The sequence below is a fragment of the Engystomops pustulosus genome, chromosome 4 (genome assembly GCF_040894005.1).
Source record: "Engystomops pustulosus chromosome 4, aEngPut4.maternal, whole genome shotgun sequence".
NCBI classification, from domain to species: Eukaryota; Metazoa; Chordata; class Amphibia; order Anura; family Leptodactylidae; genus Engystomops; species Engystomops pustulosus.
Window position 1 is genome coordinate 205,836,436 of NC_092414.1, and position 17,473 is coordinate 205,853,908.

The 17,473-nt window shown below is 47.1% G+C and overlaps 1 protein-coding gene across 1 annotated transcript; it reads left to right on the top strand.

Moving 5' to 3' along the window:
• Positions 1 to 387: 387 nt before the first annotated feature.
• ZNF653 (zinc finger protein 653) lies at positions 388 to 10,722 on the top strand. Its single transcript, XM_072149616.1, has 9 exons — positions 388 to 552; positions 2,493 to 2,536; positions 3,509 to 3,706; positions 3,822 to 4,253; positions 5,237 to 5,420; positions 6,206 to 6,317; positions 6,457 to 6,571; positions 6,651 to 6,750; positions 9,376 to 10,722. Exons 1-9 carry the CDS (start codon positions 422 to 424, stop codon positions 9,551 to 9,553), a joined length of 1,494 nt encoding a protein of 497 aa, XP_072005717.1. The 5' UTR covers positions 388 to 421; the 3' UTR covers positions 9,554 to 10,722.
• The last annotated feature ends 6,751 nt before the right edge of the window (positions 10,723 to 17,473 follow it).

Genomic DNA, 17,473 nt, shown 5'->3' on the forward strand with positions numbered 1-17,473 from the left:
AGAATAGATAGTACAGTACAGTATATAAGAGGTATATAGATGGATAGTACAGTACAGTGTATGAGGTATATAGATAGTACAGTACAGTATATGAGGTATATAGAGGGATAGTACAGTATATAGATAGATAATACACTATGTGATATATATAGGTGATATATCATGTATATTGTGTAGAATAGATAGATAGTACAGTACAGTACAGTATATAAGAGGTATATAGATGGATAGTACAGTACAGTATATGAGGTATACAAATAGTACAGTACAGTATATGAGGTGATATATAATATATATTGTGTAGAATAGATATTTCCTGGTTGCAGCCATTAGCTCCGCCCCTCCTCTCTGTGTGTCTGTGCAGCGTTGTCCGTGTTAATAAAGTCGGTTGTGACTGGGCAGTGACGTCAGCAGTAGTAAGATGGCGGCCCCTGTGATTGAGACTCCCGGTTCGGAGGAAGAAGAAGATGACGATCTGGTGAAGAAGATGCGAGGGAGGCCGCGGCTCAACGACACTGACCGGGTGCGGCGGCGGCTGGAGTCCCGGAAGAAGTATGACTGCCGGCGGGTGTACCTGGGAGAGGCGCACGGAGCCTGGGTGCTGAGGAGGGACAGGGGCGGCGGGGACAGCCCCGGGGAGCCCTGGAGTGATGCCCGCCTGGCTGCCCATCTGCTGGCCCTGGAGACGGGGAGCCAAGGGTGAGAGGGCCCGGCTCCTACTGTTATCTCATCCGGGACTACAACTCCCGGCATGCCCGGGCGGTCTGACACGGCCAGAGCATGCTGGGAGATGTAGTTTCCTGACAGGCTGCTCTCTCTGTGCAGTGTGGACTGTGCTGGGCCATTTGCAGGGGGCGCTGTATTCACTGGGCGACCCCACAGTTACAGGGGAGACCCCAATGTATGAGGATAATCCCGGGGTGACGCCACGAGGCCGAGATGAGTGCTGGTTCTGCGCCCATATACACCGGGGAGGGGGGAATTTCACTTTAAGTGTCACGCAAATGTAGATTTATCATTCGGACATTAAAACTATAAGCAAGAGGCTCAAATTCTGCCCTCAAATGCCCAAAACTCCAGAAAATCTGCCTCAATTCCGCAGTGTGAACTTACCCCTAGTTGTGTTCATGTGAATAGTGTTGGACACTGTGCTCCGGAATACGGGGTGTGTCACTTCCAGCCCTCCCAAAGGTAAAATTCAGTTTTTCTGGAACTGTCATCCATTAAAGGCATCAGACCATCTTAGTACCGATCCATGGAATCTTTGACAAATCGGATATTGTGTTTTTGTTCCCAAATCTATAGCTCTTGGGATGTAGAAGAACTCGGCCTATTGTCTTGATGACGTAAATCCAGGTGTTTCTTAGCCTGTCCCTGCAGTAACAGTCTCCACTGATTATCCCTATCCCTGGGAGGGACTGCTGCTCACTCTGGAGGTCATGTGATGCTCTCCGTGTAGCTAGCAGGAGAGCTGAGTGTGCGCAGATCTGTGGATGCAGAAGGTCTCCCCTGTTCCCTGTCTGTGATTCTGTACAACCATCTCTCTCTACACACCTCATGCTTTGTCATAGACTCCTCTGCAGCCCCCTTTCCCACCCCCTGTTCTCAGGACACTATCTTCACAGCAGGGAAGCTGTTAATCCTTAGTGCTCAAGCAGCACAGACTATACACTTCATGTAACTATGTCACTGCTGGCTTCTACTACTTATTCCATGCTCCTCCATGTGATGGCAGCTGCCAGGCGCTAGTATATAGTTCTTTTTGAACACTGTGCAATGGATTTATTTGTAGGAAAACCGCTAGATTTATTTCTATATTAATAAGGGAACGCAAGGCATCATGGGAACGGCAGGAATCTTATAACAGCCTCAGCTTCAGGGCAGGTACAGGGAGAGTCTCTGCCCACTTCATTGCTGCTGAGGAAGATTTCTGACGAGTAGCTTCAGAACACAGGATGCAATAACTCGGGAAAGAAAAGGCGGAGCAGCGCAATGTGGACTCCATTCTGTCTGTTTTATAAAAGGGAAATCATTTTGAAGTCAGAGTTCAGCTTCAGGCCACAGAAGGGCCTAGGAGATAAGCATGTACTTCTCTCTCTTGGTCTCCTCTGTTGTCTATACCTCTTGCTGGCGCAGAAGTATTGGTGCAGGGTATCAGACGTGGTCATATACCCAATACCAGGCACTTTCCACTTGATTCCTGATAATTTGTATCATATACTTGCGGTTTGGGCTAAGTTCACACTGGTCAGACTTCTTATGAATCAGATTGCAGAGATCCAGGTATTCGCTCCCTGCTTCTCCTGTGCTGAGCTTAGTCCGTGATGTGCCAACACCTACCTGCTGATTGGTCAAAGACATGACCTCATCAGAAGGGGCCAATAAAACCTAGGCCTGCGGGGACCTGAGGGGTGGCAGAATAAGAATGACTGCTGATGACATCATACACTGGATCGCTGATGTCACTTACTGTGTCTCCTTATGTATTGCAGGAAGACAGTCAGGGACCACAAGCCGAGGGCACCGCACCGAAAAAGTACGTAATCAGTACTAACCCCTCTCCTGTACCTGTACTACTACAGCTCCCTCCATGTCTACAGGACATCATAAGATAACAAGTGTCTAAGACCCCTCTCTACCATCAATCCATCCTGATAAACCAGGGGAATTACTTACAGATCCAGACACTGTGACTGTGGTGTCTTCTTATATGTGTTATCCATGGCCTCCTTCCTTCTAGAATTATGCTAATTTGTCAGGCAGGCTGTGGGGAGTGTTACCAGAGACCCTCAGTGCTGTAGCTTCACAGGCTGTTACACTTCCCCTCCCACTGTCTGCTGAAACTTCCTCTGCTGCAGGGAGATTACCAGGCAGAGGGAGTGGGGGGCAGTATAATAGCCTATAAAGATACAGCATGGAGGGTCTGGTAATGCCCCCCAGAGCCATTCTGACTAGTTAGCATAATTGTATAAGGAAGGAGGCCATGGATAAGAAATATAAGAAGATCCCACAATCCCGGTGCCTGCATATATTATTAATGTCCCTGGTTTATCATTACGGATTGTGATTATAGATTCCCTATGAAGGTGACCCCCCACCCTCCCACCCTGTGGGTATCTTGCATATTTATACTGTATTTCCTGCAAGTCCATAGGTGGAGAATGGAGACAGGGCTCCAGGACCCAATGATTGTTGGGGGGGTACTACTTGATGGATAGAGGATAATCTGAAATGTTGTGTAGGTTAAGGAGGGTTCAGGGGTCTTTGGTCACCAGTATTGGGTCAGTGGGTGGTCCCTCTTCCAGACTTTGGAGCACCTGTTTATTTTGGGCTCACTCCAGTAATGTAGTTCTGCTCCGGTTCTGCTCACAGGTTCATTGGCTATATAGGCAGACCCAGGATTGTGGATTGTGTCTCCTCACCCTGCTGTGCTCTAAGCTCTGTGCTGAGGCTGATATCTGTATGTCCACGTTCCTCACCCCGGATCTGACCCATCTTGTCTCTCCAGGACAGAGGCGCGGTGTGAACAGTCTCGTCGGTTTGGTGACCTGGTATAATGACCACAAGACCCACTGTTCTCATGAGCCTTCCCTGTCCGCACTAGACACCAGTCACCACATGTACACCACAGCGGTATGGCAGTGCCAGGACGGGCACCACTTCTTGCAGGACCTCCAGTGCCCTGTGAAAGCATTGAATCATAAAGGTAAGGCGGCTCCCTAGTCATTGACTTCCATTCTGGGAGGTGCTGCAGTGTAAAGCATGAGGGAGAGCGTAACATCCAACATTTTCTAGTAATCTCTCCGTCTCTTCCTTCCCAGTGTGTGATGATGAAGTAAGCTCCGATGATTCCACCTCCAGACCCACCCCCGTCATCCAGGTGACAGGGATGTGCCATGACACGGATGAGTCGGTCCACACCCTCTACACCGAATGTGTGACCGACGGGGAAGAGCCGGGCACAGAGGAGACGGAGACGGTGGTCTGTGTCCCCATGGGGCCGGGTGCAAGTGGTATCTTCGATGGAGTTTCCCAGGAAGCCCTGGGGCAGGTGGTGGCGGCCGCCAACTGCCAGTCACAGGTCATCATCATTGCCGGGCCGGGATATGAGGCCTTGGCGGCAGAAGGCATCCAGCTAGATGTGCAGGACAGCGGCAGCGGGGATGAGGGGACATGTACTACCCAGGAGGCTGTGACCTCATTTACTGATCACAGAGACCAGGATGAGGACAGCAGTGACGGGGCCCTGACAGGTGAGAGAGCAGGGGTGCTGTGCCCAAAATGTCATCAACAATTGTACCCCATTAAACTACTACCCCCCCCCCCCATGTCCTTTCTAAAATTCCCTCTTTTATGTGAAATCTCACCCGTTTACCTATAAAAAAAAAATCTCCTCTGAAGTTATGTGAAATGGAGCAGAGAAGAGTCATATTTTACCTGAGATGAGTCAAGTTTAGATGCTGCATGTGGAGAGTCACATCAGACACCCCAGTCTTGGGTTCTATAGGAAATTATTCTGGTGTCATATTTCAGATAAGAAGCTCATCTTTTACACATCAGGTTTGTAGTTCTGTAGCACCTAGTTACTGGTGTCATAATAAAGATAAGAATCTCCTCTATCAGGTGGAATTAGGCCTGTGATTCTGTGAGATATAGAACCAGATTTAGTGGCAGGTAATTATGTGGGTGCAAATGCTGGTCCAGTTCCTGCCTTTTTTTTTTTTAATTTTCTGTAGATAAGATCCACAAACCTGATGCTCTCTGAAATCTAGTCTTATCTTTAATATGACACATATGACATGTTTCTAAGTGCTATAGAACTGAATACGTGGATGCCTAAAATGACTCTCCCCCTGAAGCCTTTATTCTTGACTCATCTCAGGTAAAATCTGCCTCTTCTCCGCTCATTATCACAAGAATGTGTAGAAGTTGTTTTTTTTTTATAGTTGAACGAGTGAAGATGTCACATAAAAGCGGGAATTTTATAAAGGACATTTCATCCCCTGCCCGAGGGGCTGTAATTGGGTAACGGAGTCCTTTTAAGACTGGATGATAATCGTCATGAGCACAAATTTGGCTCCTGCCAATTTTGTCATCCGCCTCTCCCAGACTCCTGAATGGCCAGTCCTCATTAGTATGTGCTGGATACCTCCACTATTAGACGGTCACCCGGAGTGACCACAGATGTATAACGTGGCCTCAGTCTTATATGTGTGACCCTCTCTCTACTTCACAGAGGAGAACACCCTCTACACCCTGGAGGAGGAGGAGGACACTGAGCTGATAGAAGAGGAGGCCGTGATCCTAGCCTCGCCAGAATCCGAATCCAACTCCATAGAAGAAGTGATGGGACCAGTGATCCTGGAGACCGGCAAGTACCAAGTGGAGAAAAAGCAACCGGTCATCAAGGCCCCTGCCAAGTGAGTGTTATAGGACACAACACAGACCTCCATGACTGCTACACATGTGGAGAGAGATCAAGGAATGACAGGGGGCAGCACTGAGGGAGTGCAGAAGCCGAGGTGACACTAGATGATGTTGTATCTACCATCAAAGCCCATCATGCTAAACCAGGGACATTACTCATAGATCCAGGCCATGACTTGGAATCTTCTTATTTCTTACCCATGGCCTCCTTCCTTCTGAGATCAACTTGGAAAATTATGCCCTTTAGGGCACTGAAAAGCACTCTGTAGCTTCACCGGCTGTTACACTGTGCAGAATCACTTTTGACCCCCTCCCACTGTGTGTGATTACATCCGGCTGAGGGAGCAAGGGGAGACGGAGTAACAGCCCAGGAATCTACAGCATGGAGGGGCTCTAGTAACAACCTGATTGCACTTCTGGCTCATTCGCATAATCATAAAAGTAGATTTTAGAAGGAAGGAGGCCGTAGATAACAAATATAAGAAGATTATCACAGTCACTGCTCCCGGATCTATGAGTAATGTCCCTGGTTATCATGACGGTAGATTTCCTTTGAGACAGAGACCCGTTCCAGGCCTGGTTCTGGAGTAGAATCAGCAGTGGAGATGTGAGGCTGAGACATGGACAAGCACTGCCTCGTACTACGTGACTAATCCATGAGGCACTGGTGGAGCCGCATTGACAAATAAGTATCCCCCTCTACTTGCCAATACAACGATAGCACATGATGGAAATATTAGGAGTCGCTTCAGATCTTCCACTTTTTGTGTTCTTGTAGGAAGAGGATCCGTCGCTCTCGGATTCCTCAAATCACTGATGGGGTCCCTGAGACGTTCCACTGCCCCTATGAAGGATGCCCCCGGGTCTATACTGCGCTCAACAGCTTCCAGGTATGTACTCTCGGAATATGGGGGAACATTGTCCTACCTGGGGTCCAGTATGGGTAAGATTGCTCATTGACCCTGGTCCTGGAGGGGTTCTGCTTCCTAGAAGTCCAATGGCTGATGCTGGTTCTCTCTCTCTCATTAGAACCATGTGAATCTGGTTCACAGAAAAGGCAGAACCAAAGTGTGTCCGGAGGCCGGCTGCGGGAAGAAGTTCTACCTGACTAACCACCTGCGCCGCCATATGATCATACACACGGGTGCGTGCGGGCAGAGGGCACCCAGGGCCCAGAGCAGGCGGCATTCTCCGGCCTAACCTCTCCGTACGTCTCTCCACAGGAGTCCGGGAATTCATCTGTGAGACTTGTGGCAAATCATTCAAGAGGAAAAGTCACTTAGAAGTCCATAGAAGAACCCACACCGGGGAGACCCCCCTGCAGTAAGACGGGGGGGATAAGGGGGAATCCTACAGGGAGCAAGTCCATAGCAGGGGCACTTCAGTCACTTCAGACGTCTCTATCTTGTGTTCTGTGGTACCTAGAAGGTTTGTGGTTCTGTGATCCGCAGTACCGGAGAGATAGGTAAGGAAAATCTACCATCAAATTCAAACGTGATAAACCAGGGACTGCTCATTGTAACAGCCATTGAAGCTACTGCACTGAAGGGTTCTGGAAACACCCCTCCAGATCCCTTTAGACTCATTAGCATAATTATAAAAGTTGATTTTAGAAGGAAGGAGGCCATGGAAAAGAAATAGAAGATTTCACAGTGCCTGGATCTACACTCACCGGCCACTTTATTAGGTACACCTGTCCAACTGCTCATTAACACTTAATTTCTAATCAGCCAATCACATGGCGGCAACTCAGTGCATTTAGGCATGTAGACATGGTCAAGACAATCTCCTGCAGTTCTCCCGAGCATCAGTATGGGGAAGAAAGGTGATTTGAGGCCTTTGAACGTGGCATGGTTGTTGGTGCCAGAAGGGCTGGTCTGAGTATTTCAGAAACTGCTGATCTACTGGGATTTTCACGCACAACCATCTCTAGGGTTTACAGAGAATGGTCCGAAAAAGAAAAAACATCCAGTGAGCGGCAGTTCTGTGGGCGGAAATGCCTTGTTGATGCCAGAGGTCAGAGGAGAATGGGCAGACTGGTTCGAGCTGATAGAAAGTCAACAGTGACTCAAATCGCCATCCGTTACAACCAAGGTAGGCAGAAGAGCATCTCTGAACGCACAGTACATCCAACTTTGAGGCAGATGGGCTACAGCAGCAGAAGACCACACCAGGTGCCACTCCTTTCAGCTAAGAACAGGAAACTGAGGCTACAATTTGCACAAGCTCATCGAAATTGGACAGTAGAAGATTGGAAAAATGTTGCCTGGTCTGATGAGTCTCGATTTCTGCTGCGACATTCGGATGGTAGGGTCAGAATTTGGCGTCAACAACATGAAAGCATGGATCCATCCTGCCTTGTATCAGCGGCTCAGGCTGGTGGTGGTGGTGTCATGGTGTGGGGAATATTTTCTTGGCACTCTTTGGGCCCCTTGGTACAACGCCACAGCCTACCTGAGTATTGTTGCTGACCATGTCCATCCCTCTATGAGCACAATGTACCCTGTAACATCTGATGGCTACTTTCAGCAGGATAATGTGCCATGTCATAAAGCTGGAAGCATCTCAGACTGGTTTCTTGAACATGACAATGAGGTCACTGGACACAAATGGCCTCCACAGTCACCAGATCTCAATCCAATAGAGCATCTTTGGGATGTGGTGGAACGGGAGATTTGCATCATGGATGTGCAGCCGACAAATCTGCGGCAACTGTGTGATGCCATCATGTCAATATGGAGCAAAATCTCTGAGGAGCTTCCAGCACCTTGTTGTATCTATGCCACGAAGAATTGAGGCAGTTCTGAAGGCAAAAGGGGGTCCAACCCGTTACTAGCATGGTGTACCTAATAAAGTGGCCGGTGAGTGTATATGTAAGTGCCCCTGGTTTATCAGGATGGGTTGTGATGGTGGATTTCCCTTATGAAAAGACAGAAGTGAGGTCTTTATCTGCAGCTCACATTCACACGTCCTTTTGGGGGGTTGGAGCTAGAGGGTGCTATATCTTTCCCCGTGTGTGCGACGGTGCTGGGGCGGGCATACGTGTGTGAATTTACCCTTGGTCTTTAACTGTCCGTATCGCCGGTTCTGTAGATCACAAACAACAAGCCTGATGTTATCTGAAAGAGCAGATTCTTTTCTTTAATATGACACCAAAAACGTTTGTAGGTGTAAAACAACCATAGATGGGGACGTCAACCGTAGAAGTGACACTCCCCCTGCAGCCTCTAAACTTGACTCCTCTCTGTTAAAATATAACTCTTCTCTGCTCATTGTCACATGATTGGAGTTTTTTTTTTCCCATTCAATAAGTGGGTGAGATTTCACATGAAAGAGGGAATTCTAGAAAGGACATTTTCCTACCTGAGGAGGACTGGTAGTTTAATGGGTTAAATCTCCAGCTCCACAAATCGACACAGCTGAGGCAAGTCTTAGGCTACATTCACACTAACGTATGGGGGACGTATATACGGCCGACGTATATACGGCCGATATACGTCCCCCATACACTTCTATGGGCGCACGGCACCCTACGGGAGCGGTACGGTGCAGCACATGTGCGGCACCGTTCCGTACCCGGGAAAAAGATAGGACCTGTCATATCTCTTCCCGTAATACGGCGCCGTGCGCCATAGGTTGCTATGGAGAGGGGCGGGGGTGCGCTCACCTCCTCCTCCTCTCCCCGTACACTGCCGTTGCCCGCTACGGTACGGGCGGGCAACGGCAGTGTGAATATAGTCTTAATGTGTAGCAGTCATGTCATGGCTGTGTATAGAGATTGACAGTGACCCCCTCTAAATAGGAGTTGAGCTGCAGTTCCAGGCTCAGCCACTAAGCAGAGAACGGAGCTGCTCTTTTGTGTCTTGTTCTCGTCAAACTAACGCAGTGCAAGTCGTATTTTCGGACTCCACCCCCACCCCTCATTAACCCATCGTTCTCTGCCCCCAGGTGCGAGGTCTGCGGCTTCCAGTGCCGGCAGCGGGCGTCTCTGAATTGGCACATGAAGAAGCACGGCTCCACCATCCAGTACAGCTTCTCTTGCGAGGAGTGCGGGAAACTCTTCGAGAAACTGGATAGCGTTAAATTCCACAAGCTAAAGAGTCACCCGGAGGGGCGAGCCACGTGAGGGGCGCCATCATCACCTCTAGCGCCTAGTGTGAGTCTTAGATTACACCAGCCGAGCGTGGCACCCCCACAGCCAGGACTCCTATATTTCCCAGCACAGTAGAGCGGGGGGTGCCTCGCCCCCCTCAGTATATTACACTAGTCAGAGCACTGCCTTCTGTATAGTGACACAGGGATCCTACTCTCCAGGGGGGTTACAATATAAAAGTAATCTAGTAGCTACATAGTATTAGTAATATGTAAAAATAGTGCCCCCTATCAGATCTCTTACATCATTGCAATGTCCCTTTAAGGGGAGAACTAGTCCTGTCGATCATCTGATCGAACGCGAAGGAAACAGCGGCCACTCGTGGGCAAATGAGGTATTGCCAGCTTTTTTTATTATTTGAATCTGGTTTTGTGTTTGCTTCATGCAGGTAAGCGATAGAGATATATCTATCCGTGCAGATGTAGATCTATCCGCCACTGAGCTCCTTCATACATACCATCTGCTTTGGATTTATTTGCAGTCATTGTTTATTCGGTTGAATTATGTTTGTGGGGTTTGTTCATTATTAGCTCAGTTTAAATGGCGCCCCCCCCCCTCCTAACAGGACGGCAGTGGTATTGCAGCTTAGCACTAGTTCCATTGGTGGAACTGAGCTGCACTACCAACCCTTGTACAGAGGTGGCGCTGTATCAGGAAGAAAAAAATCCACTTTTTTCCTTGTTTTTTTTTTATTAGTTCAGGATCCAAACCTCCACCCGCTTGGAAACCTCTCTGACTGGTTACTTTCTATGCGAAACCTGTGCAAGGCTTCATTGGTCTTGTAGTTACAAGCGCAGTCTTCCACAGTAAAAATGAATGGGCAGAAGGAAATCTTGTGGGTGGATAATAGATGTTTCTTTACCAAAGCTCCTCCCACTTGGAACCCGCTAATCTCCCCAGATCCCGGCGCACCTTAACCCCGCGGGTGCTATAGCTATGTAATAAAAACCCCGCCTAACACACGCCGCCTTCTTTCTTAACCCTTATACTGGTTGCATCCTTTCATGTTTGCAGTGGAAATAGGAATCTGTAGGAATCTCTTCCCGAGTGCATTCCTTGTGTAAAATTTTGAAAAGGTAAAAAAAAAAAAAATGTTCAAAGTTTTGCATAAAAAAATAAATTCTTAAAAAATGTCATTTAAACACTGTGCCTCAGTTTTCTTGTCACATAGGACAGTGATCTCCTTCCATCTATCACTTTGGATAAATTCTGTACAGGAAGTGTTACCTGTGGGACATTGGGCTGTGGCGCTGGTTCAGTCACATGTATAAGAATAGCGGGCAGCTGAATTTTTTCTGGCAAAAATTGAAAGCGTGCTTTTTAGTGTGGACAACAAAATGCAAGGTGTTTGCACTCGCAACTAGATTATCTATTGTACATCATCCGATTTTTCTGGGATTGTGCACGCTGCCTGTGCAGATGGCGCTGCCTGCCTGTGTCTCCATCCTAAAGTGTGGAATCATCCAGTAACTAGAAGCACTGCTGCCTTACTTCAAGATGATGAAGACAAGTTGCAAGGCATCATGGGTCTTGTAGTTAGAAACACTGCTGCCTTACTACAAGGTGCAAGGTATCATGGATCTTGTAGTTAGAAGCACCGCTGCCTTACTACAAGGTGCAAGGTATCATGGATCTTGTAGTTAGAAGCACCGCTGCCTTACTACAAGGTACAAGGCATCATGGATCTTGTAGTTAGAAGCACCGCTGCCTTACTACAAGGTGCAAGGTATCATGGATCTTGTAGTTAGAAGCACCGCTGCCTTACTACAAGGTGCAAGGTATCATGGATATTGTAGTTAGAAGAACTGCTGCTTTACTACAAGGTGCAAGGTATCATGGATCTTGTAGTTAGAAGCACTGCTGCCTTACTACAAGGTGCAAGGTATCATGGACCTTGTAGTTAGAAGCACCGCTGCCTTACTACAAGGTATCATGGACCTTGTAGTTAGAAGCACCGCTGCCTTACTACAAGGTGCAAGGTATCATGGAGCTTGTAGTTAGAAGCACTGCTGCCTTACTACAAGGTGCAAGGTATCATGGATATTGTAGTTAGAAGAACTGCTGCTTTACTACAAGGTGCAAGGTATCATGGATCTTGTAGTTAGAAGCACTGCTGCCTTACTTCAAGGTGCAAGGCATCATGGGTCTTGTAGTTAGAAGCACCGCTGCCTTACTACAAGGTGCAAGGTATCATGGATCTTGTAGTTAGAAGCACTGCTGCCTTACTACAAGGTGCAAGGTATCATGGATCTTGTAGTTAGAAGCACCGCTGCTTTACTACAAGGTGCAAGGTATCATGGATCTTGTAGTTAGAAGCACTGCTGCCTTACTACAAGGTGCAAGGTATCATGGACCTTGTAGTTAGAAGCACCGCTGCCTTACTACAAGGTATCATGGACCTTGTAGTTAGAAGCACCGCTGCCTTACTACAAGGTATCATGGACCTTGTAGTTAGAAGCATCGCTGCCTTACTACAAGGTGCAAGGTATCATGGATCTTGTAGTTAGAAGCACTGCTGCCTTACTACAAGGTGCAAGGTATCATGGACCTTGTAGTTAGAAGCACTGCTGCTTTACTTCAAGGTGCAAGGTATCATGGGTCTTGTAGTTAGAAGCACTGCTGCCTTACTTCAAGGTGCAAGGCATCATGGGTCTTGTAGTTAGAAGCACCGCTGCCTTACTACAAGGTGCAAGGTATCATGGGTCTTGTAGTTAGAAGCACTGCTGCCTTACTTCAAGGTGCAAGGCATCATGGGTCTTGTAGTTAGAAGCACCGCTGCCTTACTACAAGGTGCAAGGTATCATGGATATTGCTGTTAGAAGCACTGCTGCCTTACTTCAAGATGATGGAGACAAGGTGCAAGGTATCATGGATCTTGTAGTTAGAAGCACCGCTGCCTTACTACAAGGTGCAAGGTATCATGGATCTTTTAGTTAGAAGCACCGCTGCCTTACTACAAGGTGCAAGGTATCATGGACCTTGTAGTTAGAAGCACTGCTGCTTTACTTCAAGGTGCAAGGTATCATGGGTCTTGTAGTTAGAAGCACTGCTGCTTTACTACAAGGTGCAAGGTATCATGGATCTTGTAGTTAGAAGCACTGCTGCCTTACTTCAAGGTGCAAGGCATCATGGGTCTTGTAGTTAGAAGCACCGCTGCCTTACTACAAGGTGCAAGGTATCATGGATCTTGTAGTTAGAAGCACTGCTGCCTTACTACAAGGTGCAAGGTATCATGGATCTTGTAGTTAGAAGCACCGCTGCCTTACTACAAGGTGCAAGGTATCATGGATATTGTAGTTAGAAGAACTGCTGCTTTACTACAAGGTGCAAGGTATCATGGATCTTGTAGTTAGAAGCACCGCTGCCTTACTACAAGGTATCATGGACCTTGTAGTTAGAAGCACCGCTGCCTTACTACAAGGTGCAAGGTATCATGGATCTTGTAGTTAGAAGCACTGCTGCCTTACTACAAGGTGCAAGGTATCATGGACCTTGTAGTTAGAAGCACTGCTGCTTTACTTCAAGGTGCAAGGTATCATGGGTCTTGTAGTTAGAAGAACTGCTGCCTTACTTCAAGGTGCAAGGCATCATGGGTCTTGTAGTTAGAAGCACCGCTGCCTTACTACAAGGTGCAAGGTATCATGGGTCTTGTAGTTAGAAGCACTGCTGCCTTACTTCAAGGTGCAAGGCATCATGGGTCTTGTAGTTAGAAGCACCGCTGCCTTACTACAAGGTGCAAGGTATCATGGATATTGCTGTTAGAAGCACTGCTGCCTTACTTCAAGATGATGGAGACAAGGTGCAAGGTATCATGGATCTTGTAGTTAGAAGCACCGCTGCCTTACTACAAGGTGCAAGGTATCATGGATCTTGTAGTTAGAAGCACTGCTGCCTTACTACAAGGTGCAAGGTATCATGGACCTTGTAGTTAGAAGCACTGCTGCTTTACTTCAAGGTGCAAGGTATCATGGGTCTTGTAGTTAGAAGCACTGCTGCTTTACTACAAGGTGCAAGGTATCATGGATCTTGTAGTTAGAAGCACTGCTGCCTTACTTCAAGGTGCAAGGCATCATGGGTCTTGTAGTTAGAAGCACCGCTGCCTTACTACAAGGTGCAAGGTATCATGGATCTTGTAGTTAGAAGCACTGCTGCCTTACTACAAGGTGCAAGGTATCATGGATCTTGTAGTTAGAAGCACCGCTGCCTTACTACAAGGTGCAAGGTATCATGGATATTGTAGTTAGAAGAACTGCTGCTTTACTACAAGGTGCAAGGTATCATGGATCTTGTAGTTAGAAGCACTGCTGCCTTACTACAAGGTGCAAGGTATCATGGACCTTGTAGTTAGAAGCACCGCTGCCTTACTACAAGGTGCAAGGTATCATGGATCTTGTAGTTAGAAGCACTGCTGCCTTACTACAAGGTGCAAGGTATCATGGACCTTGTAGTTAGAAGCACTGCTGCTTTACTTCAAGGTGCAAGGTATCATGGGTCTTGTAGTTAGAAGCACTGCTGCCTTACTTCAAGGTGCAAGGCATCATGGGTCTTGTAGTTAGAAGCACCGCTGCCTTACTACAAGGTGCAAGGTATCATGGGTCTTGTAGTTAGAAGCACTGCTGCCTTACTTCAAGGTGCAAGGCATCATGGGTCTTGTAGTTAGAAGCACCGCTGCCTTACTACAAGGTGCAAGGTATCATGGATATTGCTGTTAGAAGCACTGCTGCCTTACTTCAAGATGATGGAGACGAGGTGCAAGGTATCATGGATCTTGTAGTTAGAAGCACCGCTGCCTTACTACAAGGTGCAAGGTATCATGGATCTTGTAGTTAGAAGCACCGCTGCCTTACTACAAGGTGCAAGGCATCATGGACCTTGTAGTTAGAAGCACCGCTGCCTTACTACAAGGTGCAAGGTATCATGGATCTTGTAGTTAGAAGCACTGCTGCCTTACTACAAGGTGCAAGGTATCATGGACCTTGTAGTTAGAAGCACTGCTGCTTTACTTCAAGGTGCAAGGTATCATGGGTCTTGTAGTTAGAAGCACTGCTGCCTTACTTCAAGGTGCAAGGCATCATGGGTCTCGTAGTTAGAAGCACCGCTGCCTTACTACAAGGTGCAAGGTATCATGGGTCTTGTAGTTAGAAGCACTGCTGCCTTACTTCAAGGTGCAAGGCATCATGGGTCTTGTAGTTAGAAGCACCGCTGCCTTACTACAAGGTGCAAGGTATCATGGATATTGCTGTTAGAAGCACTGCTGCCTTACTTCAAGATGATGGAGACAAGGTGCAAGGTATCATGGATCTTGTAGTTAGAAGCACCGCTGCCTTACTACAAGGTGCAAGGTATCATGGATCTTGTAGTTAGAAGCACCGCTGCCTTACTACAAGGTGCAAGGCATCATGGATCTTGTAGTTAGAAGCACCGCTGCCTTACTACAAGGTGCAAGGTATCATGGATCTTGTAGTTAGAAGCACCGCTGCCTTACTACAAGGTGCAAGGTATCATGGGTCTTGTAGTTAGAAGCACTGCTGCCTTACTTCAAGATGATGGAGACAAGGTAAACAATTTTCTTCTTAAAAAAAAAATTAAGACAAAGTTGTTGTGTGTAGAATATAGGAGATGCTGGTGTAGACAGGTTAGAGGTAATAGTTTTACAGAGGGTGGAGCTCCTTTATAATGATAGGTCACCGGCTTCATTGTGAATTCCTTTGGTAATTTGATTGACTTTAGGAGATGTGTGTAAGGCCCACCCTGTGGGAATACCGGACCGGCTCTGGGAATGTGTTTGCCTGCGTTGGACTTGTCCTCTAAATCAATATCTGGATCTTAAAGGGAACCTGTCACCTTGTAGCTACTGCATAAACCCCAAATAGTACCTTATACAACATAATAAATGCGCCACGCTGTCTCTACTGTGGCTCCTCTACTTCTCCAGGTGGTCTGTCAGATGCAGTTGAGGATCTCGTAGCCTCTCGGACCCCCTGCCCTTCCGCACCGCTAGTTAGCATCATCTCAGACACACTGCGCATGCGCTGTAACTTCAGCAAGGATTACAGTAAGCGGATACTGAGGTGTTCTGGGCTGCGCGGCTGTGAGGGGTCTGGGGAACTTGTCTGTATCCAAGTACTGACTGGATCTCCAAAAGTCTGGAACGCTGCAGCGTGGAGCAGCCACAGTGGAAGCTTTGTGGCCGATTTAGGGCCCATCAGCCCATTCTGGTTTTCAGTGGGATTTTTGATGTCTAGCTCAGAAGTGGAGTGAATGTAAAAGAGAAGTAGCGTCTCTCAATCATATCTTCTCACCTGTTATGATCCACACCTGCTTCACAAACTGCATCAGAAAATCTGAACGTGTGGGTGCAGCCTCTCTGTGTAGCTACGAGGTGACAGGTTCCCTAAATAGTTCTGGACCCTTAGCATAATGGACAAACCAACTTAATGTGATCCACCTAGAGCTACCCTTATCGTCCTCTTGGTGTTGGTAAGGACTACTCTATGGCTACGGCGTCACAGGACAACCACGTCTTACGTCACTGCTCACATCAGTGATCCAAAATGACTGATCTAGTCCCGAAGTCTCTAAAACTTACCGGCAGCTACAGAGATTTGGTGTAGTATCTGATATCCACCAGGTCCGGTCTACAAGGTCAGATGGGCCATGGGTGTAGCCATTGTGGAGACAAGGTCTATCCAGGCTTAGGTTGACAACCTTGTATGTTTTTGGTCCCCGCAGCTTGTGTAGGCCCTAGTAGAGTCCTTGTCTATCTGTGCCTCCATTGCTTCGGAGGAAGGTTATACACCACTGAAGCTTCTGGTAAGATCTTCCAGCCCAGTCCATGTTATACCTGGACACTTGAATACAAGACACCGGAGATTAAGTAATGGATTGAAGTTACATCTTGGTCATCTTAGACCTTGCCAGAAGCTACTTTGTTCTTCTAAAGGAACGGGAGACCACCCGTGTATTAATCGGGAGTCTGGTGACCGACAAAGAAAAATAGTAAAATTAAGTTGTACTGGAAGTTGTCCCATCCAGAAGATAGTGGAGGACTTGTCTGGACACCAACAATAAGTATCATCCCTGCAGTAATGAAAGTACAGCTCCGCAACGTGACCGGTTCTCTACCGTGCAGGATCTCTATTCATGACTTGTCTTGCTGGTCACACGATAAACAGCAAGTGTTCAGTTTCCCTCTACTGCCTCCTCAGGTCAGGAGAAGCATTGCATGTGCCTATAGAAGTTACATGGCGATCTTTGTAATACAAGGAGGCAGTGGGTCCTCCACAATGAGAGGCTCTGGGGGTCATTTATCTTGGAATTTTCTCTTGTTTTCTCTTTTTTTTTTTTCTTTTCCCTCAACTTTTTGATATATTTATGCCTTAACGTGCGACTTTTCCACTCGCCTAGCAATCTTAGCCGCGCAAGAATTGTTCAATGTTACTCTTGATATATCTTTATAAATGCCCGATCTATCAAAATATAATAACGTTTTTTCACAGCGTTTAACCCCGTAATGGAAAATAGCACCCAAAATCGCAAATGCCATTTTGAAAAATATAAAAAGTGATCAAAAGGCCGTACAGTCCTAAAAATAGAAGCATTGAAAACGTCCTCAAGTCTCAAAAAATGACACCGCCCACAGCTCCGTACACCAAAGTATTAAAAAGTTATTAGCTCCAGAACATGACAAAATGAAGATTTATTTTTTTTTGTACATGTATGAAAACATTACCTATACAAATTTGGTATCCCCATGATTGTACTGACCCAGTGAATGAAGTAGACATGTCATTTGGGGCGCACAGTGAAAGATGTAAAATCCAAGCCCACAAGAAATGGCACGAATGCGTTTATTCATCATTTATACTGCATTCAGAATTTTTTCCCGCTTCC